The sequence below is a fragment of the Takifugu flavidus genome, chromosome 6 (assembly GCF_003711565.1).
Source record: "Takifugu flavidus isolate HTHZ2018 chromosome 6, ASM371156v2, whole genome shotgun sequence".
Taxonomy (NCBI): Eukaryota; Metazoa; Chordata; class Actinopteri; order Tetraodontiformes; family Tetraodontidae; genus Takifugu; species Takifugu flavidus.
In genome coordinates this window covers 8,869,459-8,890,565 of record NC_079525.1, presented here as the reverse complement: position 1 = coordinate 8,890,565, position 21,107 = coordinate 8,869,459, and the positions used below count along the sequence as shown (strand labels likewise).

At 42.7% G+C, this 21,107-nt stretch overlaps 1 protein-coding gene across 3 annotated transcripts in view; it reads left to right on the top strand.

Annotated features, from left to right (window-relative positions):
- ctnna2 (catenin (cadherin-associated protein), alpha 2) overlaps window positions 1–20,054 on the top strand; it is a 244,686-nt gene extending 224,632 nt beyond the window's left edge. For all 3 annotated transcript variants that reach the window (XM_057035872.1, XM_057035873.1, XM_057035871.1), the window contains 4 exons: window positions 6,793–6,974; window positions 7,596–7,701; window positions 17,599–17,733; window positions 19,029–20,054. In XM_057035872.1, the coding sequence (XP_056891852.1) occupies window positions 6,793–6,974; window positions 7,596–7,701; window positions 17,599–17,733; window positions 19,029–19,316 (711 nt within the window). In that variant the 3' untranslated portion in view covers window positions 19,317–20,054. The remainder of the gene's footprint in view (window positions 1–6,792; window positions 6,975–7,595; window positions 7,702–17,598; window positions 17,734–19,028) is intronic.
- The last annotated feature ends 1,053 nt before the right edge of the window (window positions 20,055–21,107 follow it).

Here is a 21,107-nt window from a genome sequence, read left to right as displayed (position 1 = left end):
GTACATTAACTAGGTCCACTCACACAGCATGAAAAACAAAGTGGAATTTTAAATACACTTTTATTTTTCATTCAGAGATGTCAGGTGTAGAATTAGTTTCACAAAGAAGTAATTCCCAAAGTCAAACTTCAGATGCCCCACAAACAAAGAAAAAAGTCTTGTGTGGTTCTGGCACAATGGTGAGGATCAGACTCTGAACTTTTTTCACCTGGACCCAGTTTGTGGAAGAGTCACAGGGGATCAGTTGGCCCCAGCAGAACACCGCTTGTCCACCGGAGCGCCAATACTTGTGGTGTGATTTGGTCCATTGCTTCTCCTCGCAGCACACACCTGACTCATATTGCCTCTGCATAATCTGCATACCCAGGGGTGAAGCAAAAGAAAGGAAAATTAATTGAAATGAAAAGCAGCTTGTGTTTAACAAAGGTACCAATAAAGCAGCGATTATAATGACCTTCTGTTAAGAGTTTGATTCTCAGAGGTTATTTCAGTATTTACTTTCAATACGTGAAGGTCAAATATAGATTCATGACACAGTCGGCTTCATTTCAAGTATTTGTTTCGGGGAATTTTGGTTGATCAGCATCACATTTTGAAGAAACTCTTCTTTCTTGAGAGGATGCTTTTGCAGGGTCACACTAATTATTTGTCAACAAAGGACATACAACTCATTTTACATCTCTTTCACAGCTCTCTAGAGACCACAAACAGATATTTTGACGATTCTAAAATGGCATCGTCCACATGGGTGAGGAAAACACAGCCAGGCTTGGTTGAGCAACTGTTACTTCAGGAAGGTCGTAGGAGTGGATGATGCAAAGTACTTTGTTGTGAACATCCTCTCACTCAGGCTTCCACAGCGCAACATCGTACGGCCATCTGAGCGTCATAGCATAGAGGAGCACCGCGGAACCAATTGTTCGCTAGTTTTCGCGGCGCTCAGCTTTGTGTGGCCAACTTTATAAGAAGTAGCAGTGTGTGGCTTTGTGATAACTTGTGTCTGCCAATCTGTGATTAGGAGCTGGATTATAATCTGGTTTAGTGGAACAGCTGTTCGGCCGAGCTCGATTGATCAGCTCGGAACTTAGGAGTGTTCTTTGGTAAAAATGTAGAACATCTTCAGATGCATCTTCTGACTAATACAGCTGAGCTCATCCTTTAGGATGTATTTATTGTGGAATGCTGGGGAGGGGCAACCTCAGCCTGTGGTGTTTGCAGGTTGCAAAGCCTGATAACAGGAAGTGCTTTCATCAGATGTTGAAAGGTGAGGATTTGAGCTAACTGAAGGTTGCAGCCAAGATCCCTCCATACCCCGTCACTGTGTCGGTATTATGTACGACAAGATATCACTCTCTCACTTTCTGCCTTTCACTCATGTCTCACTCTTGCTCGGTGTGAAAAGCAATAAAATCAAGTGGTGGGTCCTCAGGGGGGTCTGGTTCAGAGTGCTACCTTTGTGCTGAACTTTACTTGTCCATTCTGTTGTAATTAAACATTAGGACAAGTTTGAAAGTCAAACAAACCCAGAAAAATACACGGAAGAAGAGGAAGACATTAAAAAAAAAGAACTGGCCTCCTCTGTCACAGTCTGTGTGATCCACAAACTGTCCTGTTCCCAACATATATTTCAAACACACTGATTGTATAGCACTGTTGATAGGTCACCCAAATGTCTGGGCAGTTTATTTCAAATGAAACAGATTAAATTCTTTTCAAGACACATCGCTCAGTAAAGAAACCTTGAAAGCCCTCTAATCCCTGCAGACATGGCCGAGTCGCAGAGTGTATTGGCACAACACTCCCTCTGCTGGATTTGCCACTATGTTAAGCTCCCAAGGCTCGCTCCTTGTTGTTATCAGTAAAGTAGGGGAAGGAATTTGGGGATAAGTGAATTCTAGAGAAGCAGGGGAGGAGGGATGGGGCAGGAGGGATGGGGGGAATCTTCCTGACAACATCCCAGTAGGATGGTGTGTTTACTGCTGCGCTGGAGCTTTCCTTTGTGTTTAGAATTTCCCCTCACTAACTCTCCTTACTTTGTCAGGGTGAATTCAGGGTGAATTTGAACACAAACCAAATCCTTGACATCATTTTGGAAGATTTTATACTTTTATTGGACTGCAGTTGGTTTGATTGTGTTAGAAGTTGGTTAGATTTTGTGTTAGAATGTAGATCAGATGAGATGAGGAGGAAACTTCAGATGCTGCAATAAAATGGGCTTGACACTAATTCTATAGCTCACATGGGGTTTGTAGACCTTGTCTGTGCTTAATGCTGCTCTGTGCCTGTGATGTATATTCTTTGACTTAAGTGCTAACTATGAACACTATACAAATCTGAACAAACTGTGACACCACTTCACCTTCACAATGTCATCAATGGCCGACTCTGTGTCACCTACCGGGTGTCACGCTACATCTCGGTAATGTTCAACCAGGATGGGAAAAACAGAGCCACAGTATGTCTTGAAATACGACATTCTAAAATTAGGATTCGGACTCTCAAGATTTCAGGAGGCTTCTAGAAAAAGCATGGCGTACCTCTGAAACCTAGACCCTCCACCAGAGAGGTGCCAGTGCAATTGTAGATGCCCCAGTAGGTACAGGAGCTAGAAAGGCAACAATGTGTCCTGATGACCGTCCTGCACTTAAGATAATAAAACAGGTGATCAGTCAGGCCAGTGCTGACTGATTTTTTGGAGCTGATCAATGATGCTCAGAGTTGATGCCAACACATCTCATATTAGAAAGTCAACTTGAGTCTGCTCAGCAGATTTTCTATAGTAACAGCTATGTTGGTTTTAATCTCTGTCTGTCTGCCTGTCTGCCTGCCTGCCTGCCTGCCTGTCTGTATGTCTGTCTGACTGACTGACTGACTGACTGACTGACTGACTGACTGACTGACTGACTGACTGACTGACTGCCTGCCTGCCTACCTGCCTGCCTTCTTTTACTTGCTACATACTGAGTACCACAATATGTGTTCTGCTATCAAAGTGAGACATTTTTGGAAAGTGAGGGCATTAAATCTGGTCCTCAGAACTTAATTTTACAAATTTTCTCATGAAACTAAATTCAAATGTGGATTGTAAAGAAGTTGTGAGATTTCTCACAATGGCTGGCAGCTGAAATTCTCAGGTCTTTGTTTATCTTTTGTTTTTGATGTTGGTTTGGGGTGTGTGTGTGTGTGTGTGTGTGTGTGGGTGTGTGTGTGTGTGTGTGGGGGGGGTTATCTTCTCTGATTTTTCTCCCACACCTGATGCAGATAATTGTCTTAAATCCCATCCAGTGTCCACATACACACACATGCTCTGCTCTGAATATTTATGCTTGACTATAGGCTCACTGCACTCCAATTTTATTTAACATGAGCAACAAAACATGGTTTTTAATAGAGACAATTTTATCCACACTTGGTCAAATAAAAACGGCTTGACATCAACAAGCTGTCTCTCAAAACAAAATGGGATTTTATAAGAACAATCTTAAAAATCAAGCTCAGATGCAGATTGAGGGTGTTAGCATAGACCAGCTTCAGATTATATTAGATGACCAACTATGACATCCGTCCAGCTGTTGCATAGAAGTTTGGGTGACACCTACATCAGTTCTTTACAGCTAGTGTTCATTCTACAGAAACAAGCCATCAGAAGAATCCACAACGTGGCCTTTGGTGAACACATCATGCAATCAATTATTTACCAAACCACTTAAGCTTTGTGACATCATCCAACTTCAATCATTAATATTCATGCACAAAGCAAGAAACAACCTATTATTTGTACAATACCCAGGACATGTCTCAGGGAAGAGAGAGAGAGAGGGAAAAATTTAAGGGGAAAATAAAACTTTGAAACTTTACACAATTAAGAAAAGTTTCCCTAATTCAGTCACTGGAATGTAACTCTGGAACCGTCTGAATGTGGAGCCTAAAAAAACATAAATCACTTCAAACACAAGTATTAAGAGTTTAATTTCCCTAAATACAGGGATGAAGAGTCTTAACCTCTATCTGCTTCCGGAAGTCTGTTAGTGCTGTTGTTGTTGCTGTTCCTGTTTCTACCATCCTGTACATGTTCATCATTGTTGTCCACATGACTCTTTTTTAAAAAGTTTTTAAAGCATTTTAAAGTTTTCAAAACAACCCCCCCCCCCCCCCGACCTCAGGGGCTGAGGTCACCACTGTGCAGCTTGTATTTCTATGGACACAAGTCATTTAGCGACGAGTTAATGAGTCATTGCTTCTTCCTACTCCTTTTTGAAAATGTGGAAGCAACTGTTTACCTTTATTTAATACCTTTATTGAAAAACTGCTCTCCCCCAGCACCAACAGCCCTCATCCCCCCAGCCTCCATTCACTCCTCCTATCATTTCCAAATCCTCATACCTCAGCTTTAAATTAGTGCCCATGTCTTTAGACTAGACAGTTGTTGATGATCCAAGACTGTTTTTGGTTTGGGGTTTGAGTCTCTCAATTTTTTTTTCCTATTACTGGTATTGAGCAGTCAAGCTCAAAACTCTGCACGCAGGTACGGATTTGTGGCGCACATTCCTGGTGCAGTGATGTGCATGCAGTGATGATCATGGCCAGAGAGTTAGATTAAATATTGATGAACCCAAGAGATAAGCACATTCATCACTACATAGGTTTCTTGTTTTAGCATTCTATTCAAAGTAAGGAGCACATTTGTTACAGAAAGGGTGCAGCCGAACTGCATCCTGAATCCACCAGATAAACTTGTTGAAACACAAAGTCAAGATTGCTCTGCAAAAACCTGAACTTTTTAAACTGATACATTATTCAATTATCAAAGATTATTTAACAAAAGGTTGAAGAAAGAAACTAAGAAAAATGGTCTCCCCTTTACTTGTAAATGAAGTGTGTGTACCCATCTTTCTCCGACAGTAGAAGAAGAGCAGGAACAGGGATGTGATGTCCCATCAACAACAATAAATATGCTTTACACGTGCAGTAAATATATTGACCAGACTTTTGGAAGTCGGGGGCTATAATAAAATTGTCTGCAGACATAACATTAGTCACATATGGAGACACAGCAGCTAACTACAAGTCTCAATCCACTTTGTGAATCTTTGCACAATCACAGCACAGCACACATCACAAAAATAATGAGCTGATTTGAACTGTGTAGGAATTCACTTCATGCTTGAAACCAATTAACATGTTTACATTTTTTACTTTTTATTAGTTATTTAACATGATGCCAGGGTGGATCTGCTGGCCCTGCCTCCCATCACCGCATGCCCCCTCCTGGATATCTGTACTTTCAGCCACTGCTGCTGTCAACCAGAGGTGAAATGCATTGTGGGAGACTTGCATGCCCCAAATCCACACAGGTTGGATAGATAAATCTTTATTTTGAACATGTAAGCTAAAGTAAAAGACACCAAACAAAAGGAACAGCAATGGAATCCCATACGTAATAGTTGAGACTATCTAAACATGATTGGAACGGAGTTTTAAAAAAAAAAAAAAAAAAAAGGTTTAAAAAAAGACATTCTAAGATGTCTGATCCTACAATTTTGCTCGGTTTCATGTGATGAGAAAGTTCTCCAGCTTCAACTACCATGTTGACTTTATCATATAGACAACAAGTGCCTGGCTATTGTCAAACGGCTCAGTTACTGGAAAAAAAAATGCAATTGTCAGCAGAAGCTTGGAGCCTGTAAAGACATCTGTAAATGGACACTGCATGTTTGGCAGCCAGACAGGAATAGTTCCCCAATCAGGCTGGAAATGTCACCTGTTTAGGAAGGCTCACTGTAGTACATATGCTTTCTGAATTTTCACCTTTGGAAAGGCACTTTTCTGATGTACACCTGTACTGGAGTTTTGCTGTCTCCATATTGCACAATATAAACTTACTTCCCGATTGGTGTTTTGTGGCGTTTCATTTATAAACATTTCATGCGTGCTTTTTGGACAAAATCCACAACACATGTCAGATTTATACTTGATAAAATAAGAGGTACTTGGCCGTTTAAAGGGCAATGACTGATGGGATTTCACACTTGTGCAACAAAGCAACAGCCAAGAAGTACGAGTATTGAGCAATGGTGTATTGATTTCCTAACATCTCCTGTCAACTTCCCCTAATGCCAAATGTGCTCTGAAAAAGACAATAAGAAAAAGGGTAAAGGAGGAAAGGGACAATTATTTCATTAAGAGAATAGAATATCTTGAAGGGCAGTCAATAATAGATGTGTGTTAGAAAAAGCAATGGTGGGGTTTTAGTCACCGTACTGCTTTTCATTCCCGATGGAATCAACTCAATGGAAACCCGGTTACTCCTCCTTCCTTCTCACCTGCCTGAAATAATGCTGAACAAATGCATTATTCATTCTCTGTTCCACGAAGCAAAGTAATTATAGATTTATCTCCCAAATAATAGTGGCTACTGGCTGCGATCGTGGCCTTAACAGCTACGCGGTTGTGGACCTGCCCCCAAAGGCCAAGAAGGGAAACCAATGAATTTTCCTTTTACGGATACAAGATGTCAAGAGGTTTGAAAAGGTTCAGCTACATATATCAGTTTAGGGCTGATCCAAACAGTTGCAGAAAACAAGGAGAAATTGTACTCTTTGTATGTTTCTTATTCTCTTGTAATCCACATCCCCATTCCTATTTTCCTATTTTCCTCATTTCCTCATGCTCTTCTGCTTCCCATCCTGATCTCCCTTCCTTACCTAAATTCCACTCCTCTGACCTCCTTCCTGCATTCTTTTACAAGTTCCATTCGTTTTCTAACAATGCTTCTGTCTCCATCACCTCCAGGCCATCATGGCTCAGCTTCCACAGGAAGAAAAGGCTAAGATTGCTGAGCAGGTGGAGAGCTTCAGACAGGAGAAGAGCAAGCTGGATGCAGAAGTGGCCAAGTGGGATGACAATGGCAATGACATAATTGTGCTGGCCAAGCAGATGTGTATGATCATGATGGAGATGACAGACTTCACCAGGTAAAAAGCAGCTCCAATGATATTTAGAGCCACATGTTGCTGCCATGTAATGCTGAGCAATTATAAGAAGGGCATAAAATGAAGCTGTTCCCCTGTTTGACGCACAGAGCGACTAACAGAGGATTCTACCTGCCAACAGCCGTCTGTGTCTGAGCTTAGAAATTAAACAACACAGAAAGGTCACTCAATATGTTTCAACCTGGGAGGAGCAAACAATAAAAAGCAAAATACATCTCTGTAAATCAGAGGTCGAATGTCTAATTTTGCAGATTTTTCATGTCTTTTGTTTCATTTCTCTTTTTTAAATTATCAGAGGTGACGTTCACTAGAAGACTACTTGTCTTTGCAGTGACTCAGATTTCTCAGTAAAGTGAGAAAGAAGCGTTGTTGCAATAAGGAAATTCAAAATCAAATTTATGTGATGGGGATCAGGGAAGTTTATTGAGATCCACTAAATATGTGTGGGGTGTTCATCAGACCAGTAACAAACTGGTTAGCAGTGGCCGATTGAAACAAAGAGCTAAGGTCTTTCAGGGAAAGGGACGTTGTGCATCTCTTCTGCCCTTACAGCTCCACCCTCATTCCAATTATTTCTCCTTCTAACTCTCTGAATCATCCCAGAGGCAAAGGCCCCCTGAAGAACTCCTCAGATGTGATCAATGCTGCTAAGAAGATTGCAGAGGCTGGTTCCAGGATGGACAAATTGGCCCGAGCTGTTGCAGATCAGGTAGCTTTGAAACTACTTATTGTCACACTTGCCGTTAATGTGAAATCTACTCTGACAGTATCTTTGTTGGTGCCAGCGGAGCACATTTTGATTTAGAGAAAGTGAGTGTGGCCATCGAAAACCTATAATGTTGAATCAGATGAGAACCTGTCTGAATCAATCATTCAATCAATCAATCTTTATTTATATAGCTTCTTTTACAATCAAAATTGTTTCAAGGCACTTTCCAGAATCCCAGGGCCTAACCCCAGACAAGCAACAGTGGCAAGGAAAAACTCCCCTTTAACAGGAAGAAACCTTGAGCAGCACCAGGCTCATGTAGGGGGACCCTCCTGCTGATGGCCGGCTGAAACCAGCTGACAGCCCATTCTCAATATCTAATCCATCAGTGCTGTGTCAAGGGAAAATAAATACGTGTGTACGCTGAGTATGTGTTCATATAGCAGATGAAGCAGAATGTATCAGCATGCAACACTTCGAGTGACGAGTAACGTTCATCCATCTCTCGTAAGCAGCGAGAATCCACTTGGGAACAATGCACAGTGATTTCTAAAGGCAACACAATGTCGGTGTGATTGCTACTGCTGCAAGCTAACCTTTGGAATGATTAGTGTCCGCTTTAGTATCAAAACTGGGCCTCCTTCCTTCGGAGGGTAGATGCACAAATTCTTTGTTTGCAAATTTGAGACTCGTGGTAATCAAGTCTTTTGTCCTGTGATCCAATCACAACTGGAGCTGCTTCACATTTAGCAGTTTAGTTAGTTTAGGACATCAAATAAATGATGAAGTGGAAACACTTCACACATTTAAAGGGCTACATTGTTCTAAACATATCTTTTAGGTCAACGCTGGCTTTTTTCTCGTTTGAACAGATGAGTGATGCTCATGAGTTAATTAGCCAATAATGCTCATTAACTCTTCTTTTTGTGTCTCTACTATAAGGAGAGGCCTGTTCTCATCTCCGCATTGCAGGTTATCTTCAGTTGCTCCAGCCAGAGTCCAAAGATATGTTGTTTTTTTCGGCAACTTGTCCAGTTTGTCTATAAGAATAAATCTTTTGAAAGTTTCTAATTCCCAGAATCATGAACTTGGAGGTGAGAGGATTACACACAGACACTATCAACAACTAAATCCAACATCAGCATGTCGACAGTAAGCCAAAAGTTGCTCTTAACAAAACAAGTCAATTCAAGATGGACTGAAACATCAGTTCTTGGTACGCGGCCAACATGCAGACAAGCAACCAAGGACTCATCTCCAAAGTGTAACAAATGTGTGAAAAACAGTAGAAGTGAGTTGCAGCCTCTACAGGATGACCTCTCCATAAGACACTGTCATTTATTTAGTTTCAACAGAAATATGTCCACTCCTGAAATGCTGCTCAAGATGATCTGCTGGGGCAGCAGGTGGCCTCTGCTATAATCTGACTGACTGATTCTGCTAAGAATTAAGCAGTTCAGCAGCTCTTCCGCCCAGTCTTGCATTGCTATTTTCTTCCCAACATCCTGGATTATGAAACTGTAATTAACACAAACAAAGATGAAAAGTGAAGGTTCATTATGCTGGGGTGTGTTTCCATGTGTGCCAGCATTTGTCTCAGAGAGCAGGTGTCAGTCTGCCTCATGCAAGATGGTCCATCCAGAATCGGGGAGAGCACACAGGCATGTCAGCATGAGCATGTTTGCTGTAGCATCACTTTTTAGCTGGTATGCTGATGGTCAACATTCAACGGTGTTTAGGTACAGAGTGAAGCTGACACCAAGGTTGCTGAAATGAAAGGAACTGTTGGTTTGCCAACTTTAATTCTCACTTTAATGTTTTCCTAGACATGTTTCTGTCTTGGTCTCATGTCTTACTTCCAGCACTCCCAATCAATCAATCAATCTTTATTTATATAGCGTCTTATACAATCAAAATTGTTTCAAGGCGCTTTCCAGAATCCCAGGGCCTGACCCCAGACAAGCAACAGTGGCAAGGAAAAACTCCCCTTTAACAGGAAGAAACCTTGAGCAGGACCAGGCTCATGTAGGGGGACCCTCCTGCTGATGGCCGGCTGGGTAAAGAGAGAGGAGAAGGGGGAGGACAGGTAGAGGATAGGATAGGTAGGAGAGGAGAGGAGAAGTAGAGTGAAGGGGAGGTAGAGGAGAGGAGAGGAGGAGGAGAGGAGAGGAGAAGGAGGAGGAGGGGAAAGAGGAGAGGAAAGAAGAGGAGAGGGAGAAGAAAAGGAGAAGGAGGGGGAGAGGAGAGGAGAGGAGAGGAGAGGAGAGGAGAGGAGAGGAGAGGAGAGGAGAGAGAGGAGAGGAGAGGAGAGGAGAGGAGAGGCACAGAGCACAGAAACACACACAAAAAATATGATGCACAATCACTTCAGCGGGGCCGGAGGTCATTATGCAGCTCCGAGGGCGGCGATACCTGTAAATAAACAGAGGGCGGGGGGGAGAAGCAGAAAAACTACACAAGAATCAGCATAACTAGTCTGCTTGATGAGGAGAGGAAAGGAGAGGAGAGGAAACCATGACCCAGTGGAGTGACAGAGGCCTGTCAGGTGATCATGTTTCCGGACCCCGGCAGCCTTGGCCTATAACAGCATAACTAAGATGTGACCTAACGATTAGACGACCCCCTAAGTATGATAATTTGTCTGTCTATGATAGTAACTGGAACTACTGAATTAGTAACAATAAGCTTTTTCAAAGAGGTAGGTTTTGAGTCTGATCTTAAAAGTAGCGATGGAGTCAGCCTCCCGTACCTGGACAGGGAGCTGGTTCCATAGAGGGGGGCCTGGTAGCTAAATGCTCGGCCCCCCATTCTACTCCTGGAAACTCTGGGAACCACAAGTAGACCAGCATTCTGAGAGCGGAGCGGTCTATTGGGCTGATAAGGTATCACTAGCTCCTCTAGGTAGGATGGAGCTAGGCCTCTGAGGACCTTGTAGGTCAAAAGAAGGGTTTTAAAAATTATTCTAAATTTGACGGGCAGCCAATGAAGCGACGCCAGTACAGGAGTAATGTGATCTCTTTTGTCAATACCTGTCAGAACTCTGGCTGCAGCATTTTGGATCAACTGGAGGCTTCTTAAAGAGTTGTTTGGACACCCTGATAATAAAGAGTTACAGTAGTCCAGCCTGGAAGTAACAAATGCATGGACTAACTTTTCAGCATCATGCCGCGTCAGCAGTTTCCTGATCTTTGTGATGTTCCTCAAGTGAAAAAAGGCACTTCTAGAGACTAATTTAATGTGTGAGTTGAAGGAGAGATTTTGATCAAAAGTTACTCCTAGATTCCTCACAGAGAGACTAGATGTTAATGAGATACCATCTAGAGTGATCATGTGATCTAATCTATCCCTGAGAGGTTCAGGACCAAACACCATGACCTCAGTTTTTCCTGGGTTAAGGAGGAGGAAATTTGAAGACATCCAGGACTTTATGTCTTTAAGACAGGTCTGGAGCTTCACTAACTTCTCTGTCTCCTCGGGTTTCATGGATAAATAGAGCTGAGTGTCATCAGCATAACAATGAAAATTTATCCCATGCTGCCGAATAATGTTCCCTAAGGGAAGCATGTACAATGTGAAGAGGATTGGTCCGAGTACAGAACCTTGAGGAACTCCATGGCTAACCCTACTGTATGAGGAGGGAACACCATGGACATGGGCAAACTGGTATCTATCAGATAAGTATGATCTAAACCAGTCTAGTGCTGTCCCTTTAATCCCAATCACATGTTCCAGTCTCTGTAACAGGATGCTGTGATCAACTGTATCAAAAGCAGCACTGAGGTCCAGCAGAACCAGCATAGAGACCAGTCCATGATCGGAAGCTATGAGAAGATCATTAGTGACTTTAAGAAGTGCTGTTTCTGTGCTGTGGTGAGCTCTAAAGCCTGACTGAAACATCTCAAACAGGCTGTTCCTCTGCAGGTGCTCCAGTAACTGAGTCACCACCACCTTCTCTAGAACTTTAGAGATAAAAGGAAGGTTGGATATTGGCCTATAATTTGCTAAGACATCAGGATCCAGTGATGGTTTTTTAAGCAACGGCTTAATCACTGCCACCTTGTAGGACCGGGGTACATAACCTGACACTAAAGAGCCATTGATCTGGTCCAGGATAGAACTGCCTATCAATGGTAAAACATCCTTCAACAGGTGTGTTGGGATGGGATCTAAAAGACACGTGGTGGTCTTGGATTTCTGAATTAGCGATGACGCCTCAGAAAAATATATAGGGCTGAAGGAGCTTAAGGGCTCGTTGGAGACCCTGTATGTTCCCACAGTCGGCACATCTGGTGATGGTCCAGTTGTTGGGATGGCCTGGTTAGCTTTCTCTCTGATAGCTAGAACTTTATCAGTGAAGAAGCTCATGAAGTCTTCACCACTCAGGGAAGAAGGGATATGTGGATCTAAAACACTGTGACTCTTAGTTAATTTGGCCACAGTGCTGAAAAGAAACCTGGGGTTGCTCTTATTTTCCTCAATCAAAGAAGAAAAATAAGCTGTTCTAGCCTTGCGACGGGCCTTTTTGTAAACTAATAGACAGTCTTTCCAGGCTACATGGTAGCTGTCTATTTTACAAGAATGCCACTTCCTTTCCAGTCTTCGCACTTTCTGCTTGAGGGTCCTGATATGTGAATTATACCAGGGGGCACACCTCCTCTGATTTACTATTTTCTTTTTCAGGGGGGCAACAGAATCAAGCGTGATTCTCAGTGAGGTTGCTGCACCTTCAGCAATAGAGTCAACCTCAGCAGGGCTAAGATTATAATGACTGATCCCTGGGGAAACACACGGTGGTCCTGGGATCAGCACAGGGATCACTTCCTTAAACTTAGCTACAGCATTATCTGAAAGACATCTGCTATAGTAAGACTGAGCTCTGAGGATAGAAGAATCCTTAATCATAAATGTAAAAGTGATCAAAGAATGGTCTGACAGGACTGGGTTCTGAGGGAACACTGACACATGTTCTACCTCAACACCATAAGTCAGGACTAGATCTAAGGTGTGGTTAAAGCTGTGAGTTGGTTGGTTTATCTGCTGGAGGAAACCAACTGACTCAAGTAATGAAATGAAGCCATTTCTAAAGCTGTCATTGATAACGTCCATATGGATATTAAAGTCTCCAATGATAATGACTTTTTCCGTTCTAAGGACCAAGTCAGATAAGAAATCAGAGAACTCAGACAGGAACTCTGAATGTGGCCCAGCAGGGGGCCGATATACAACTACAAACAGAAGTGGCTTTTCTGTCCTCCAGTTCAGATGAGTGATGCCAAGAGGCAGGCTTTCAAATGAACTGAAGCTATGTTTTGGTCTGGGATTAATTAATAACTTGGAGTGATAGATTGCTGCCACTCCCCCTCCTCGACCAGTAACACGTGAAATATGATAATTAAGATGGGTAGGAGGAGTAGATTCATTTAAGCTCACATACTCCTCCTCCTGAAGCCAGGTCTCAGTAAGACAAAATAAATCAATGTGACGATCCGCTATCAGGTCGTGCACTAACAGGGATTTACACAAAAGAGATCTAATATTTAACAGTCCACACTTAATTGTGATATTAGTTTCTCCAACTTGTGCTTCAGTATTAATTTTAATAAGATTTTGGTGATTGACCGCTCCCCTGCTCTGTGCTTGGTGAACTTTTAACCGTGGAACAGAGACTACCTCTATAGTGTTAAATATGTTATTGTTGGCAGATGAGGGTTCTAAGGAAGCAGCAGAGAGGTGTGTAAGACTACAACTCTGCATCCTGGTCTGGACCCTGGATTGTCAGGTCACTTTGGGTCTAATAAAATTAGCCAGATTACTAGAAATGAGAGAAGCACCATCTCGTGTGGGATGGACACCGTCTCTCCTAATCAGACCAGGTTTTCCCCAAAAGGTGCTCCAATTGTCTATAAAGGCCACCTGGTTTTCGGGGCACCACCGTGACAGCCAGCGACGAAGCGATGACATGCGGCTAAACATCTCATCGCTGGCCAGATTGGGGAGGGGACCAGAGAATGCTACGGAGTCCGACATCGTTTTTGCGTAGTTACACACCGACTCCAAGTTAATTTTAGTGACCTCCGACTGACGAAGCCAGGTGTCGTTGGCTCCGACGTGAATAATAACTTTACCAAATTTACGATTACGTCTCGCCAGCAGCCATAAATTTGCTTCTATGTTGCCCGCTCTGGCCCCCGGAATGCACCTAACTATGGTCGCTGGAGTCGGCTTCACGTGGCGCAAAACAGAGTCGCCAATTACCAGGGTCGGTTTCTCAGCGGGTGTGTCGCTGAGTGGGGAAAAGCGGTTAGCCACGGGAAGCGGTTGGTGGTGCACCGCTGAACAGACAAAGACACCGGGTGAAACAGACGGTGAGGCCATGCTAATGCTAGTGATCGGCGAAGCCCTGTATTTGTTTAATATGGGTTGTTTCTCACTGTTGATATCAGGTGATTAGAATGTCCCAAGTGTTCAAATTTTAATTAAAGTGAATACAACACACCAAGTGTTCAATATTAATTAAAGTGAATACAACACCCTGTGCACAGTGCAACCAACGAACGATTGAGAAGACAGGAAGTGACGCAAAGAACATGTAAACTTCACACATGAAAGCCTCTGGGGATTTGAACCCAGAACCTTCTTGATGCAAGGGCTTATGCTAACTACTACACACACATATTGTTAGGGTCCAGGGTTCCGGGTTGTTTTTTTCCTGCAGGGGGCGTAGTAAAGTGAATACAACACACCAAGTGTTCAATATTAAGTGAATACAACACACCAAGTGTTCAATATTAAGTGAATACGGCACCCCGTGCACAATGCAACCAACGAACGATAGAGGAGACAGGAAGTGACGCAATACTCACACAACCAATCCCTGAGGGAAAAGATCTGAGATCTGCTCCCAGAACAGAAGAAGATATTTCTTCTAAATTGTTTCTTCTTAATTGATGTTTACTGCATTATTCAAAGAACCACATCTCTTTAAAGGGTTTTGTAGGCATCTGTAGGCGAGCATCTTAATAACATTTCAAGATTCAAGATTTACTTTATTCATCCCCGTAGGGAAATTGACTTTCTTAATAACACATATTTTTTTCTTTGAAAAAAACAACATTGTGTTGTTGTATGTATGTTCACACATTATTGTTGGTAACCTGTGCCTGATGGTCAGAATGAAGACTGCCCCACTGATTTCACACAGGTCCCTTGTTGCCATGATGGGACACCATCCTTATTGATGAACACATGTAGAGCTACAGTCAATCCAAAGTGGAAGCTTGTGCAGAGAGCAAGCTCTTTTATAATCATTTAAGCACAGCACTTGAAGGAGAAAAAGCTCTCAACCCCTTTCACTTCAGCATTTCTACTCTACTTCTCCCTCTTCATCTATCTTGCTCTGTCTAACTCTTCAGCTCTTGCAGACACAGATGAATTTGTAAATAGCAGTTTATTTTCAGATTGTCTAAGTATGCATTACCCTGTTGAAGACAGTAATTCATCCCCTAGTTTAAGTCTGCCTGAACTGGCATCGAAAACATCGCCCAGTCTTCCCATCCTTTCATCTGCTTCAGTGGCAGCCTCGGTTGCCATGATGTGCAGTGTGTACTCAGCGCTGTGAAAATTATCTGTTCCTAAGGACGGATAATCCTCATCACATTGATGCCCGCATCATCTGCTTTAAACATCCACCTTCGTTCCATAGAACTGGGCTAAAGAGTCTAATCCTAGACCACATTTAGTCACAGGTTATTGTAGCTGCTGTGTGCCTGCTGCCTCATTGTATTGTGTCATAAGTTATAACGGTGATGGTTGCAGCAGATTTTGGGTAATGGGATTTGGTGGTTGATCGGGTATGAGCAGATCACAAAGTGAGCAGAGAGAATGCAGGTTGATGCAGGGAGAAGATGAATTCTTCAGGCTGAGCCTGCTCATTCTGCATGGGCTGCAGCGGTCTGATGTTCAACACTGCTACAAACACTAGCGCCAGAGTTCATGTTCATGACAGTCAACTGTCTCTCTGGCAGTTCCAACACCAGAGATCAACCGGGTGCACTTCCAGAAGTGGGTTGTCCTATATCGAAATGTGACTCCTTATCCTAAGATGCATCATCGCACGATACGTGAGGCTCCACCAGACCGAGGAGGCAACGAGCTGAGCAGATCTTCGTCTCGTGGCGCTAACGTCCTAGTTAGGACCATTTATTATTAATGACTAGAGGGAAGGTGTTGCTTGAAAGTGATGTTCACAGCGTTTCAGCAGCTGATTCAATGTTCTTAAGTCCAGTGGGAGCTTAGTGGGCCATGGCTGACACCTGGAAGCTTTCCAGCTGGAAATTTAGCCAGTACGAGCCCTCAAAAGGCTGTCCTCGCATTCCTGTTTGGTCCATTTACTACCTTTACCCGAACAAATGATTCCTTCACTGTTGAAGAAGCGCAAAGGCCATAATGAGCAGGTCAGGTTCCAAAACAAGTGGGAGGCCAAAGAGAAGGATGTGAAGAAAAGCTCTCAGCAGATGTGAGACTTAATGTTCTTGAAAGCAGTTCCTTCATTCCGTGTTGATTCTTCTGTTTTCGTCCTGGTCAACAAGCTGTGAAAAACTGGTTCCTATGGCACCCTGCTGTGTGTCCTGGCACCCTGCTGTGTGTTCACAAGTCACTCAAAACGTATTATTGTTACTGTCATCTTTTGGAACAGAAACTTTTCTATTTATTCAGAGCTTTGGAATCTCGAGTCTTTTTTCCTTACAATGCTTGAATACTCTTAATGCTTTTTGCACCATCATGGCAACTTGGTGGCAAAAATGTGCCCGCCCCAAAAACTCAATTTTTTTTTTTCTGATTCTTTCATAAAGTACCTTCATGATAGTTAAAACATACCAAACATTCCATCATTTCCAGAACCTTAAGCTCTCAAATGTCAGTTTATATATGTGACTGATTTCATTATTTATGAGGAAAGAATGCAAAATAGTGTTTTCTCTGTAGTAAATAGCTGAGAGTGAAGGCTTTGCTGGTGATTCTTTGTGGACTGTCAGATTCTCCACTGGACAATCTCAATGGTGTTACAGTGTAAAAACAAGAATCCCATCATGGTTGCATTTCATTTTAAAGAAAAGTATAGATTTTTGATGACTTTTCTGTATTTAAACATGTTTTCGTTGTATTGCGGAGTCTTGGGACAGTTTTGCTGCAGAGGTGTAAAACGGTAGTAAAGGTAAGGAAGACACAATGCTGGAACATAAAACTTTTTAAAGAATCACTTCTGATGACCAGCCTGTGTGTCAGTACACGTGCAATACATGCACAGTTAGTTCCAATGGAATTTGCACATTTGAGATTATTTTACCTTCAAATGAACTTGAAAGGAAAGAAGTCACTAACGTTCAAATCTTGAGGTTTCACCAAAAAATGGCATTTACAACTATGAAATCCAAGCCATTTTTTTCAGAGTTCCTTTGTTTGGTGACAAAATGTCCTTATGCTACTGACTAAAAATAGCATTTTGCTGCATTTCATTCTCTAGATTAATGAAAAGTTTGTCAGTTTGAAGTCTCTTTTGTGCTTCATATGAAAAAGGCAGGCTAGAGAATCAAATGTCAACATAGCATAAACAGAACAGTTTGATTTCATCTTTTTAACCACCATGAAAGAGAGACTTTATCGTTCAGTAAGAAAACTTAGAGCAAAAATCAATGAGTGTCAATGTTAATCTCAAGTGCAATGATTTGTTTAGTTATTGCACAACTACTATGTCGTCCAAGCTGCCACTGTCAGGTAGAAACGGCAGCTCTTATTTGGATACAAACATCTGCTGAAACCAAGTGAGCCTCATCCAGCTTCATCGATGAAGCCAGTGCTCAATAAATACAGCATTTTCCAACCCTTCTTTCTCTCCAGTGCCCTGATTCAGCATGCAAGCAGGATCTGCTGGCTTACCTGCAGAGGATCGCCCTGTATTGCCATCAACTCAACATATGCAGCAAGGTGAAGGCTGAGGTTCAGAATCTGGGTGGAGAGCTCATCGTGTCTGGGGTGAGTTTATTCTTACAGAGCATCTACATGTGGATGCAGAAAGAAATGTTTGTTTTTCCTTTTATTAAAAAGAAAAGCCTTGTTTAAATCAGATTACGTGTTGCAATAGATCTACGTACAAGTGACTAAATGAAGTTTTACAGAGGCTAAATTAAACAATAGTGTCTGTATGAAGATTTACAAAGACCAAATTAAACAATAGTGTCTGTATTTTTCTGCTCTGCCAGGGAAGGAAAATAAATCCTAAAAAGGAAAAGAATCTTCACCTCCAATGGTGTAAACCACAAGTTGTCAAAAGATTGTGATTTTGCAAATTACATTGGTAAATGATCCACATCTGTTTAATCATTGGAGTGGGTTCATCTGGTTAAGTAACAGACATTTGGGTCAGTCGCTGAAATGAGCCGATCTAAAAATTATTCTATATTCTCTCTCTCTCTTCCTCACACACACACACACACCACACACACACACACACACACACACACACACACACACACACTGTTACAGTAGAGTTGAAACAGAGCAACTCGGCAAAACCCTGCGTGAATCAACAAAAGACACAGACACACAGGTAACCTTGCAAGGGAGAACAAGCAGCACTTCACTCTGGAACACCCGCCATCATTCTGCTGCTCTACTGCAAACCTCCTCTGTTTATTCAGATCAGCTTGTTATCACTTTGTGGTATTTCATCCACTCCCTAGATACTCTCAAGGTTTCAGATAAGCAGTCTCACAATAAATCTGGTATTCTGGACAAGTGTATTAAATGAAGAAAAGTGAAAAACACTATGTTTCTTCTTCATCTGCTTAGGTGCTAAACATACAAATGCATTTAAGTGATAATAATAGAATAATTATTCTCACAACACACACACACACACTTTTTCTCTCTCTATCCCTCCTTATTTTGGTTTGATTGTGATATGGCTCTTTAGGATTTTGAAATTCTATTGTTGGACATCTCACTGGCCAGCTGCGATTTGAACCTTTTCATGGTGGCCAGCTGGTGTCCAGACTCATTAAGCCTAATCAGTTGTTTTGTCTCTGTGTGAGGTGGTCAGAGGCCAAAACTTAAATGTCAGCCACATAATGTCAATGGAGACAGGGGTACCCCTGACCCATGCCTCTGCTCATTAAGAAATGCTAAAATAAGACATCCTATCTTAAGGCCCCTAATAAACTGCCTGTTACACCATCCCTTGTATACTGTATGTGCAGAAGTGAATCGCTTTGTTTTTGTTTCGTTATTTATAGCAGCCTGAAAAGTTCCTCTCTCTTGCCCTCTTGCAGCTCGATAGTGCAACCTCCTTGATCCAAGCAGCCAAGAACCTAATGAACGCTGTGGTGCTGACTGTAAAGGCATCGTATGTAGCTTCCACCAAATACCAGAAAGTATATGGCACAGCAGCCGTTAACTCCCCTGTGGTGTCCTGGCGCATGAAGGCTCCTGAGAAGAAGCCTTTGGTAAAACGTGAGAAGCCTGAAGAGTGCCAGACACGTGTGAGGCGAGGATCCCAGAAGAAGCACATCTCTCCCGTCCAGGCCCTCAGTGAATTCAAGGCCATGGACTCTTTCTGAGATATATTAGTAAAGTACAAGTCATGTTTTACACCACTACCCCAACTCCCCAACACCACCACCCAAAAAGAACCCAACCAGTGGTGAAAAGATAAAAAGAAAGTCTCTCCGTACATTGTGTGAGCAGAGACTGTCTCTTCGGCCTGTGTGCTGCTCGGTCACACCTCAGGACAACTGTCGTCATCTCCAGCTGTGCGCGTGCCGCTCTTTATCTGTCTTGTTATAGCTTAGTGTGCGATAGCCACAATGTGACACCAACCAAAACATTTTTGAATATATGAAAATTACAAAGGAAAAAACATGTAAGCATAAAAAGTGGAATGAAAAGCACAAAGGTGGCAGTTGTCCTGCTTGTATTTAGATTTAAGCAGAATGGATATTCTAATGGTTCCATGAAGGAGCTCTTTTCCCCAATTTGAATGTAATCTTAAGCACTAGGCATAATCTGTGTTTACAATACCTGGAAGTGTTGGCATCCCCGTAGTTTCCTTGTTCCTTATAATAATACCATTATAATCCATATGGTGTTTTTATCCAAAGCACACCTATGGTCTATTGTATTATCTTTTTAAATTCCCTTTATTTAATGATTCAATAACTAACAGTGATGACCTTGTCTGGATGATGTGTAGCGTTTATAGACAGGTGGTTTGAGTAGTTGTGTTCAGCTCAGAGAGTAGAAAGTCCTGCTTAAAATACCTTGATATTCACCCTTCTCTAATAAACCCCTCAACTTGACTTGGGTTTTTTTGTGTCTTTCTTGCCACAATCATTTCTCTCAGCCTTTTAAGTTGAATGTACACTGCTGATGCTTTTTATTCATCGAGAGAATCTGACATAATTGTTAGGGATGTGGGCAAGCTGTACAGGTGAAAGGCTCCAAGGAATAAAACTCTATTACTAGACAAGAATCAGTGTTGATTGATTCAGGGTCATAGGTCAAGTCTCATTACTTCAGTGAGACATGGCTATGTAAATTTATATATAGAGATATTGTTGGGGTCCAGGATTCCAGGTTTTTGGTTTTTCCTGCAGGGGGCGTGGTGGAACCATGCTCCTGCCACAGGCTGACACACCTGCAGTCATTCAGCAATCTAGCCACCTATTTAAGGACTAAACTCCTGCCTACCAGTGTCGGAGTATTTTGGTGACTTTGGAATATTTTGGTGATTTTTGGTCTCTTGTCTTTGGTGCGTTTCCCTGCTCATTGGAGGTGTCCTGCTGGACTCGTGAAATGTGCAGAACTGGACTCCTGTGTTGGCTCCGCGCTGGAGCTCTCTGTGCACCCCGGAGGTTTGAAGTTGTGCTTCCCTACAGTCCAGTAGGACTGCCATTTTTGTGTTTGTTGAATAAAACCTAGTTTTGGACTTTTCATCACTGCATTCTTGCCTGCTTTCGGGTCCTGTTAAAACCATCCATCCATCCATCCATCCATCCTCTACCGCTTATCCGGGGTCGGGTCGCGGGGGCAGCAGCCTAAGAAGAGAAGCCCGGACTTCCCTCTCCCCAGCTACTTCTTCCAGCTCATCCGGGGGGATCCCCAGGCGTTCCCAGGCCAGTCGAGAGACATAGTCTCTTCAACGTGTCCTGGGTCTTCCCGGGGGTCTCCTACCGGAGGGACATGCCCTGAACACCTCACCAGGGAGGCGCCCAGGGGGCATCCTGACTAGGTGCCCAAGCCTCCTCTCAACGCGGAGGAGCAGCAGCTCTACTCCGAGCTCCTCCTGGATGGCAGAGCTTCTCACCCTGTCTCTAAGGGAGAGCCCAGCCACCCTAAGGAGGAAGCTCATT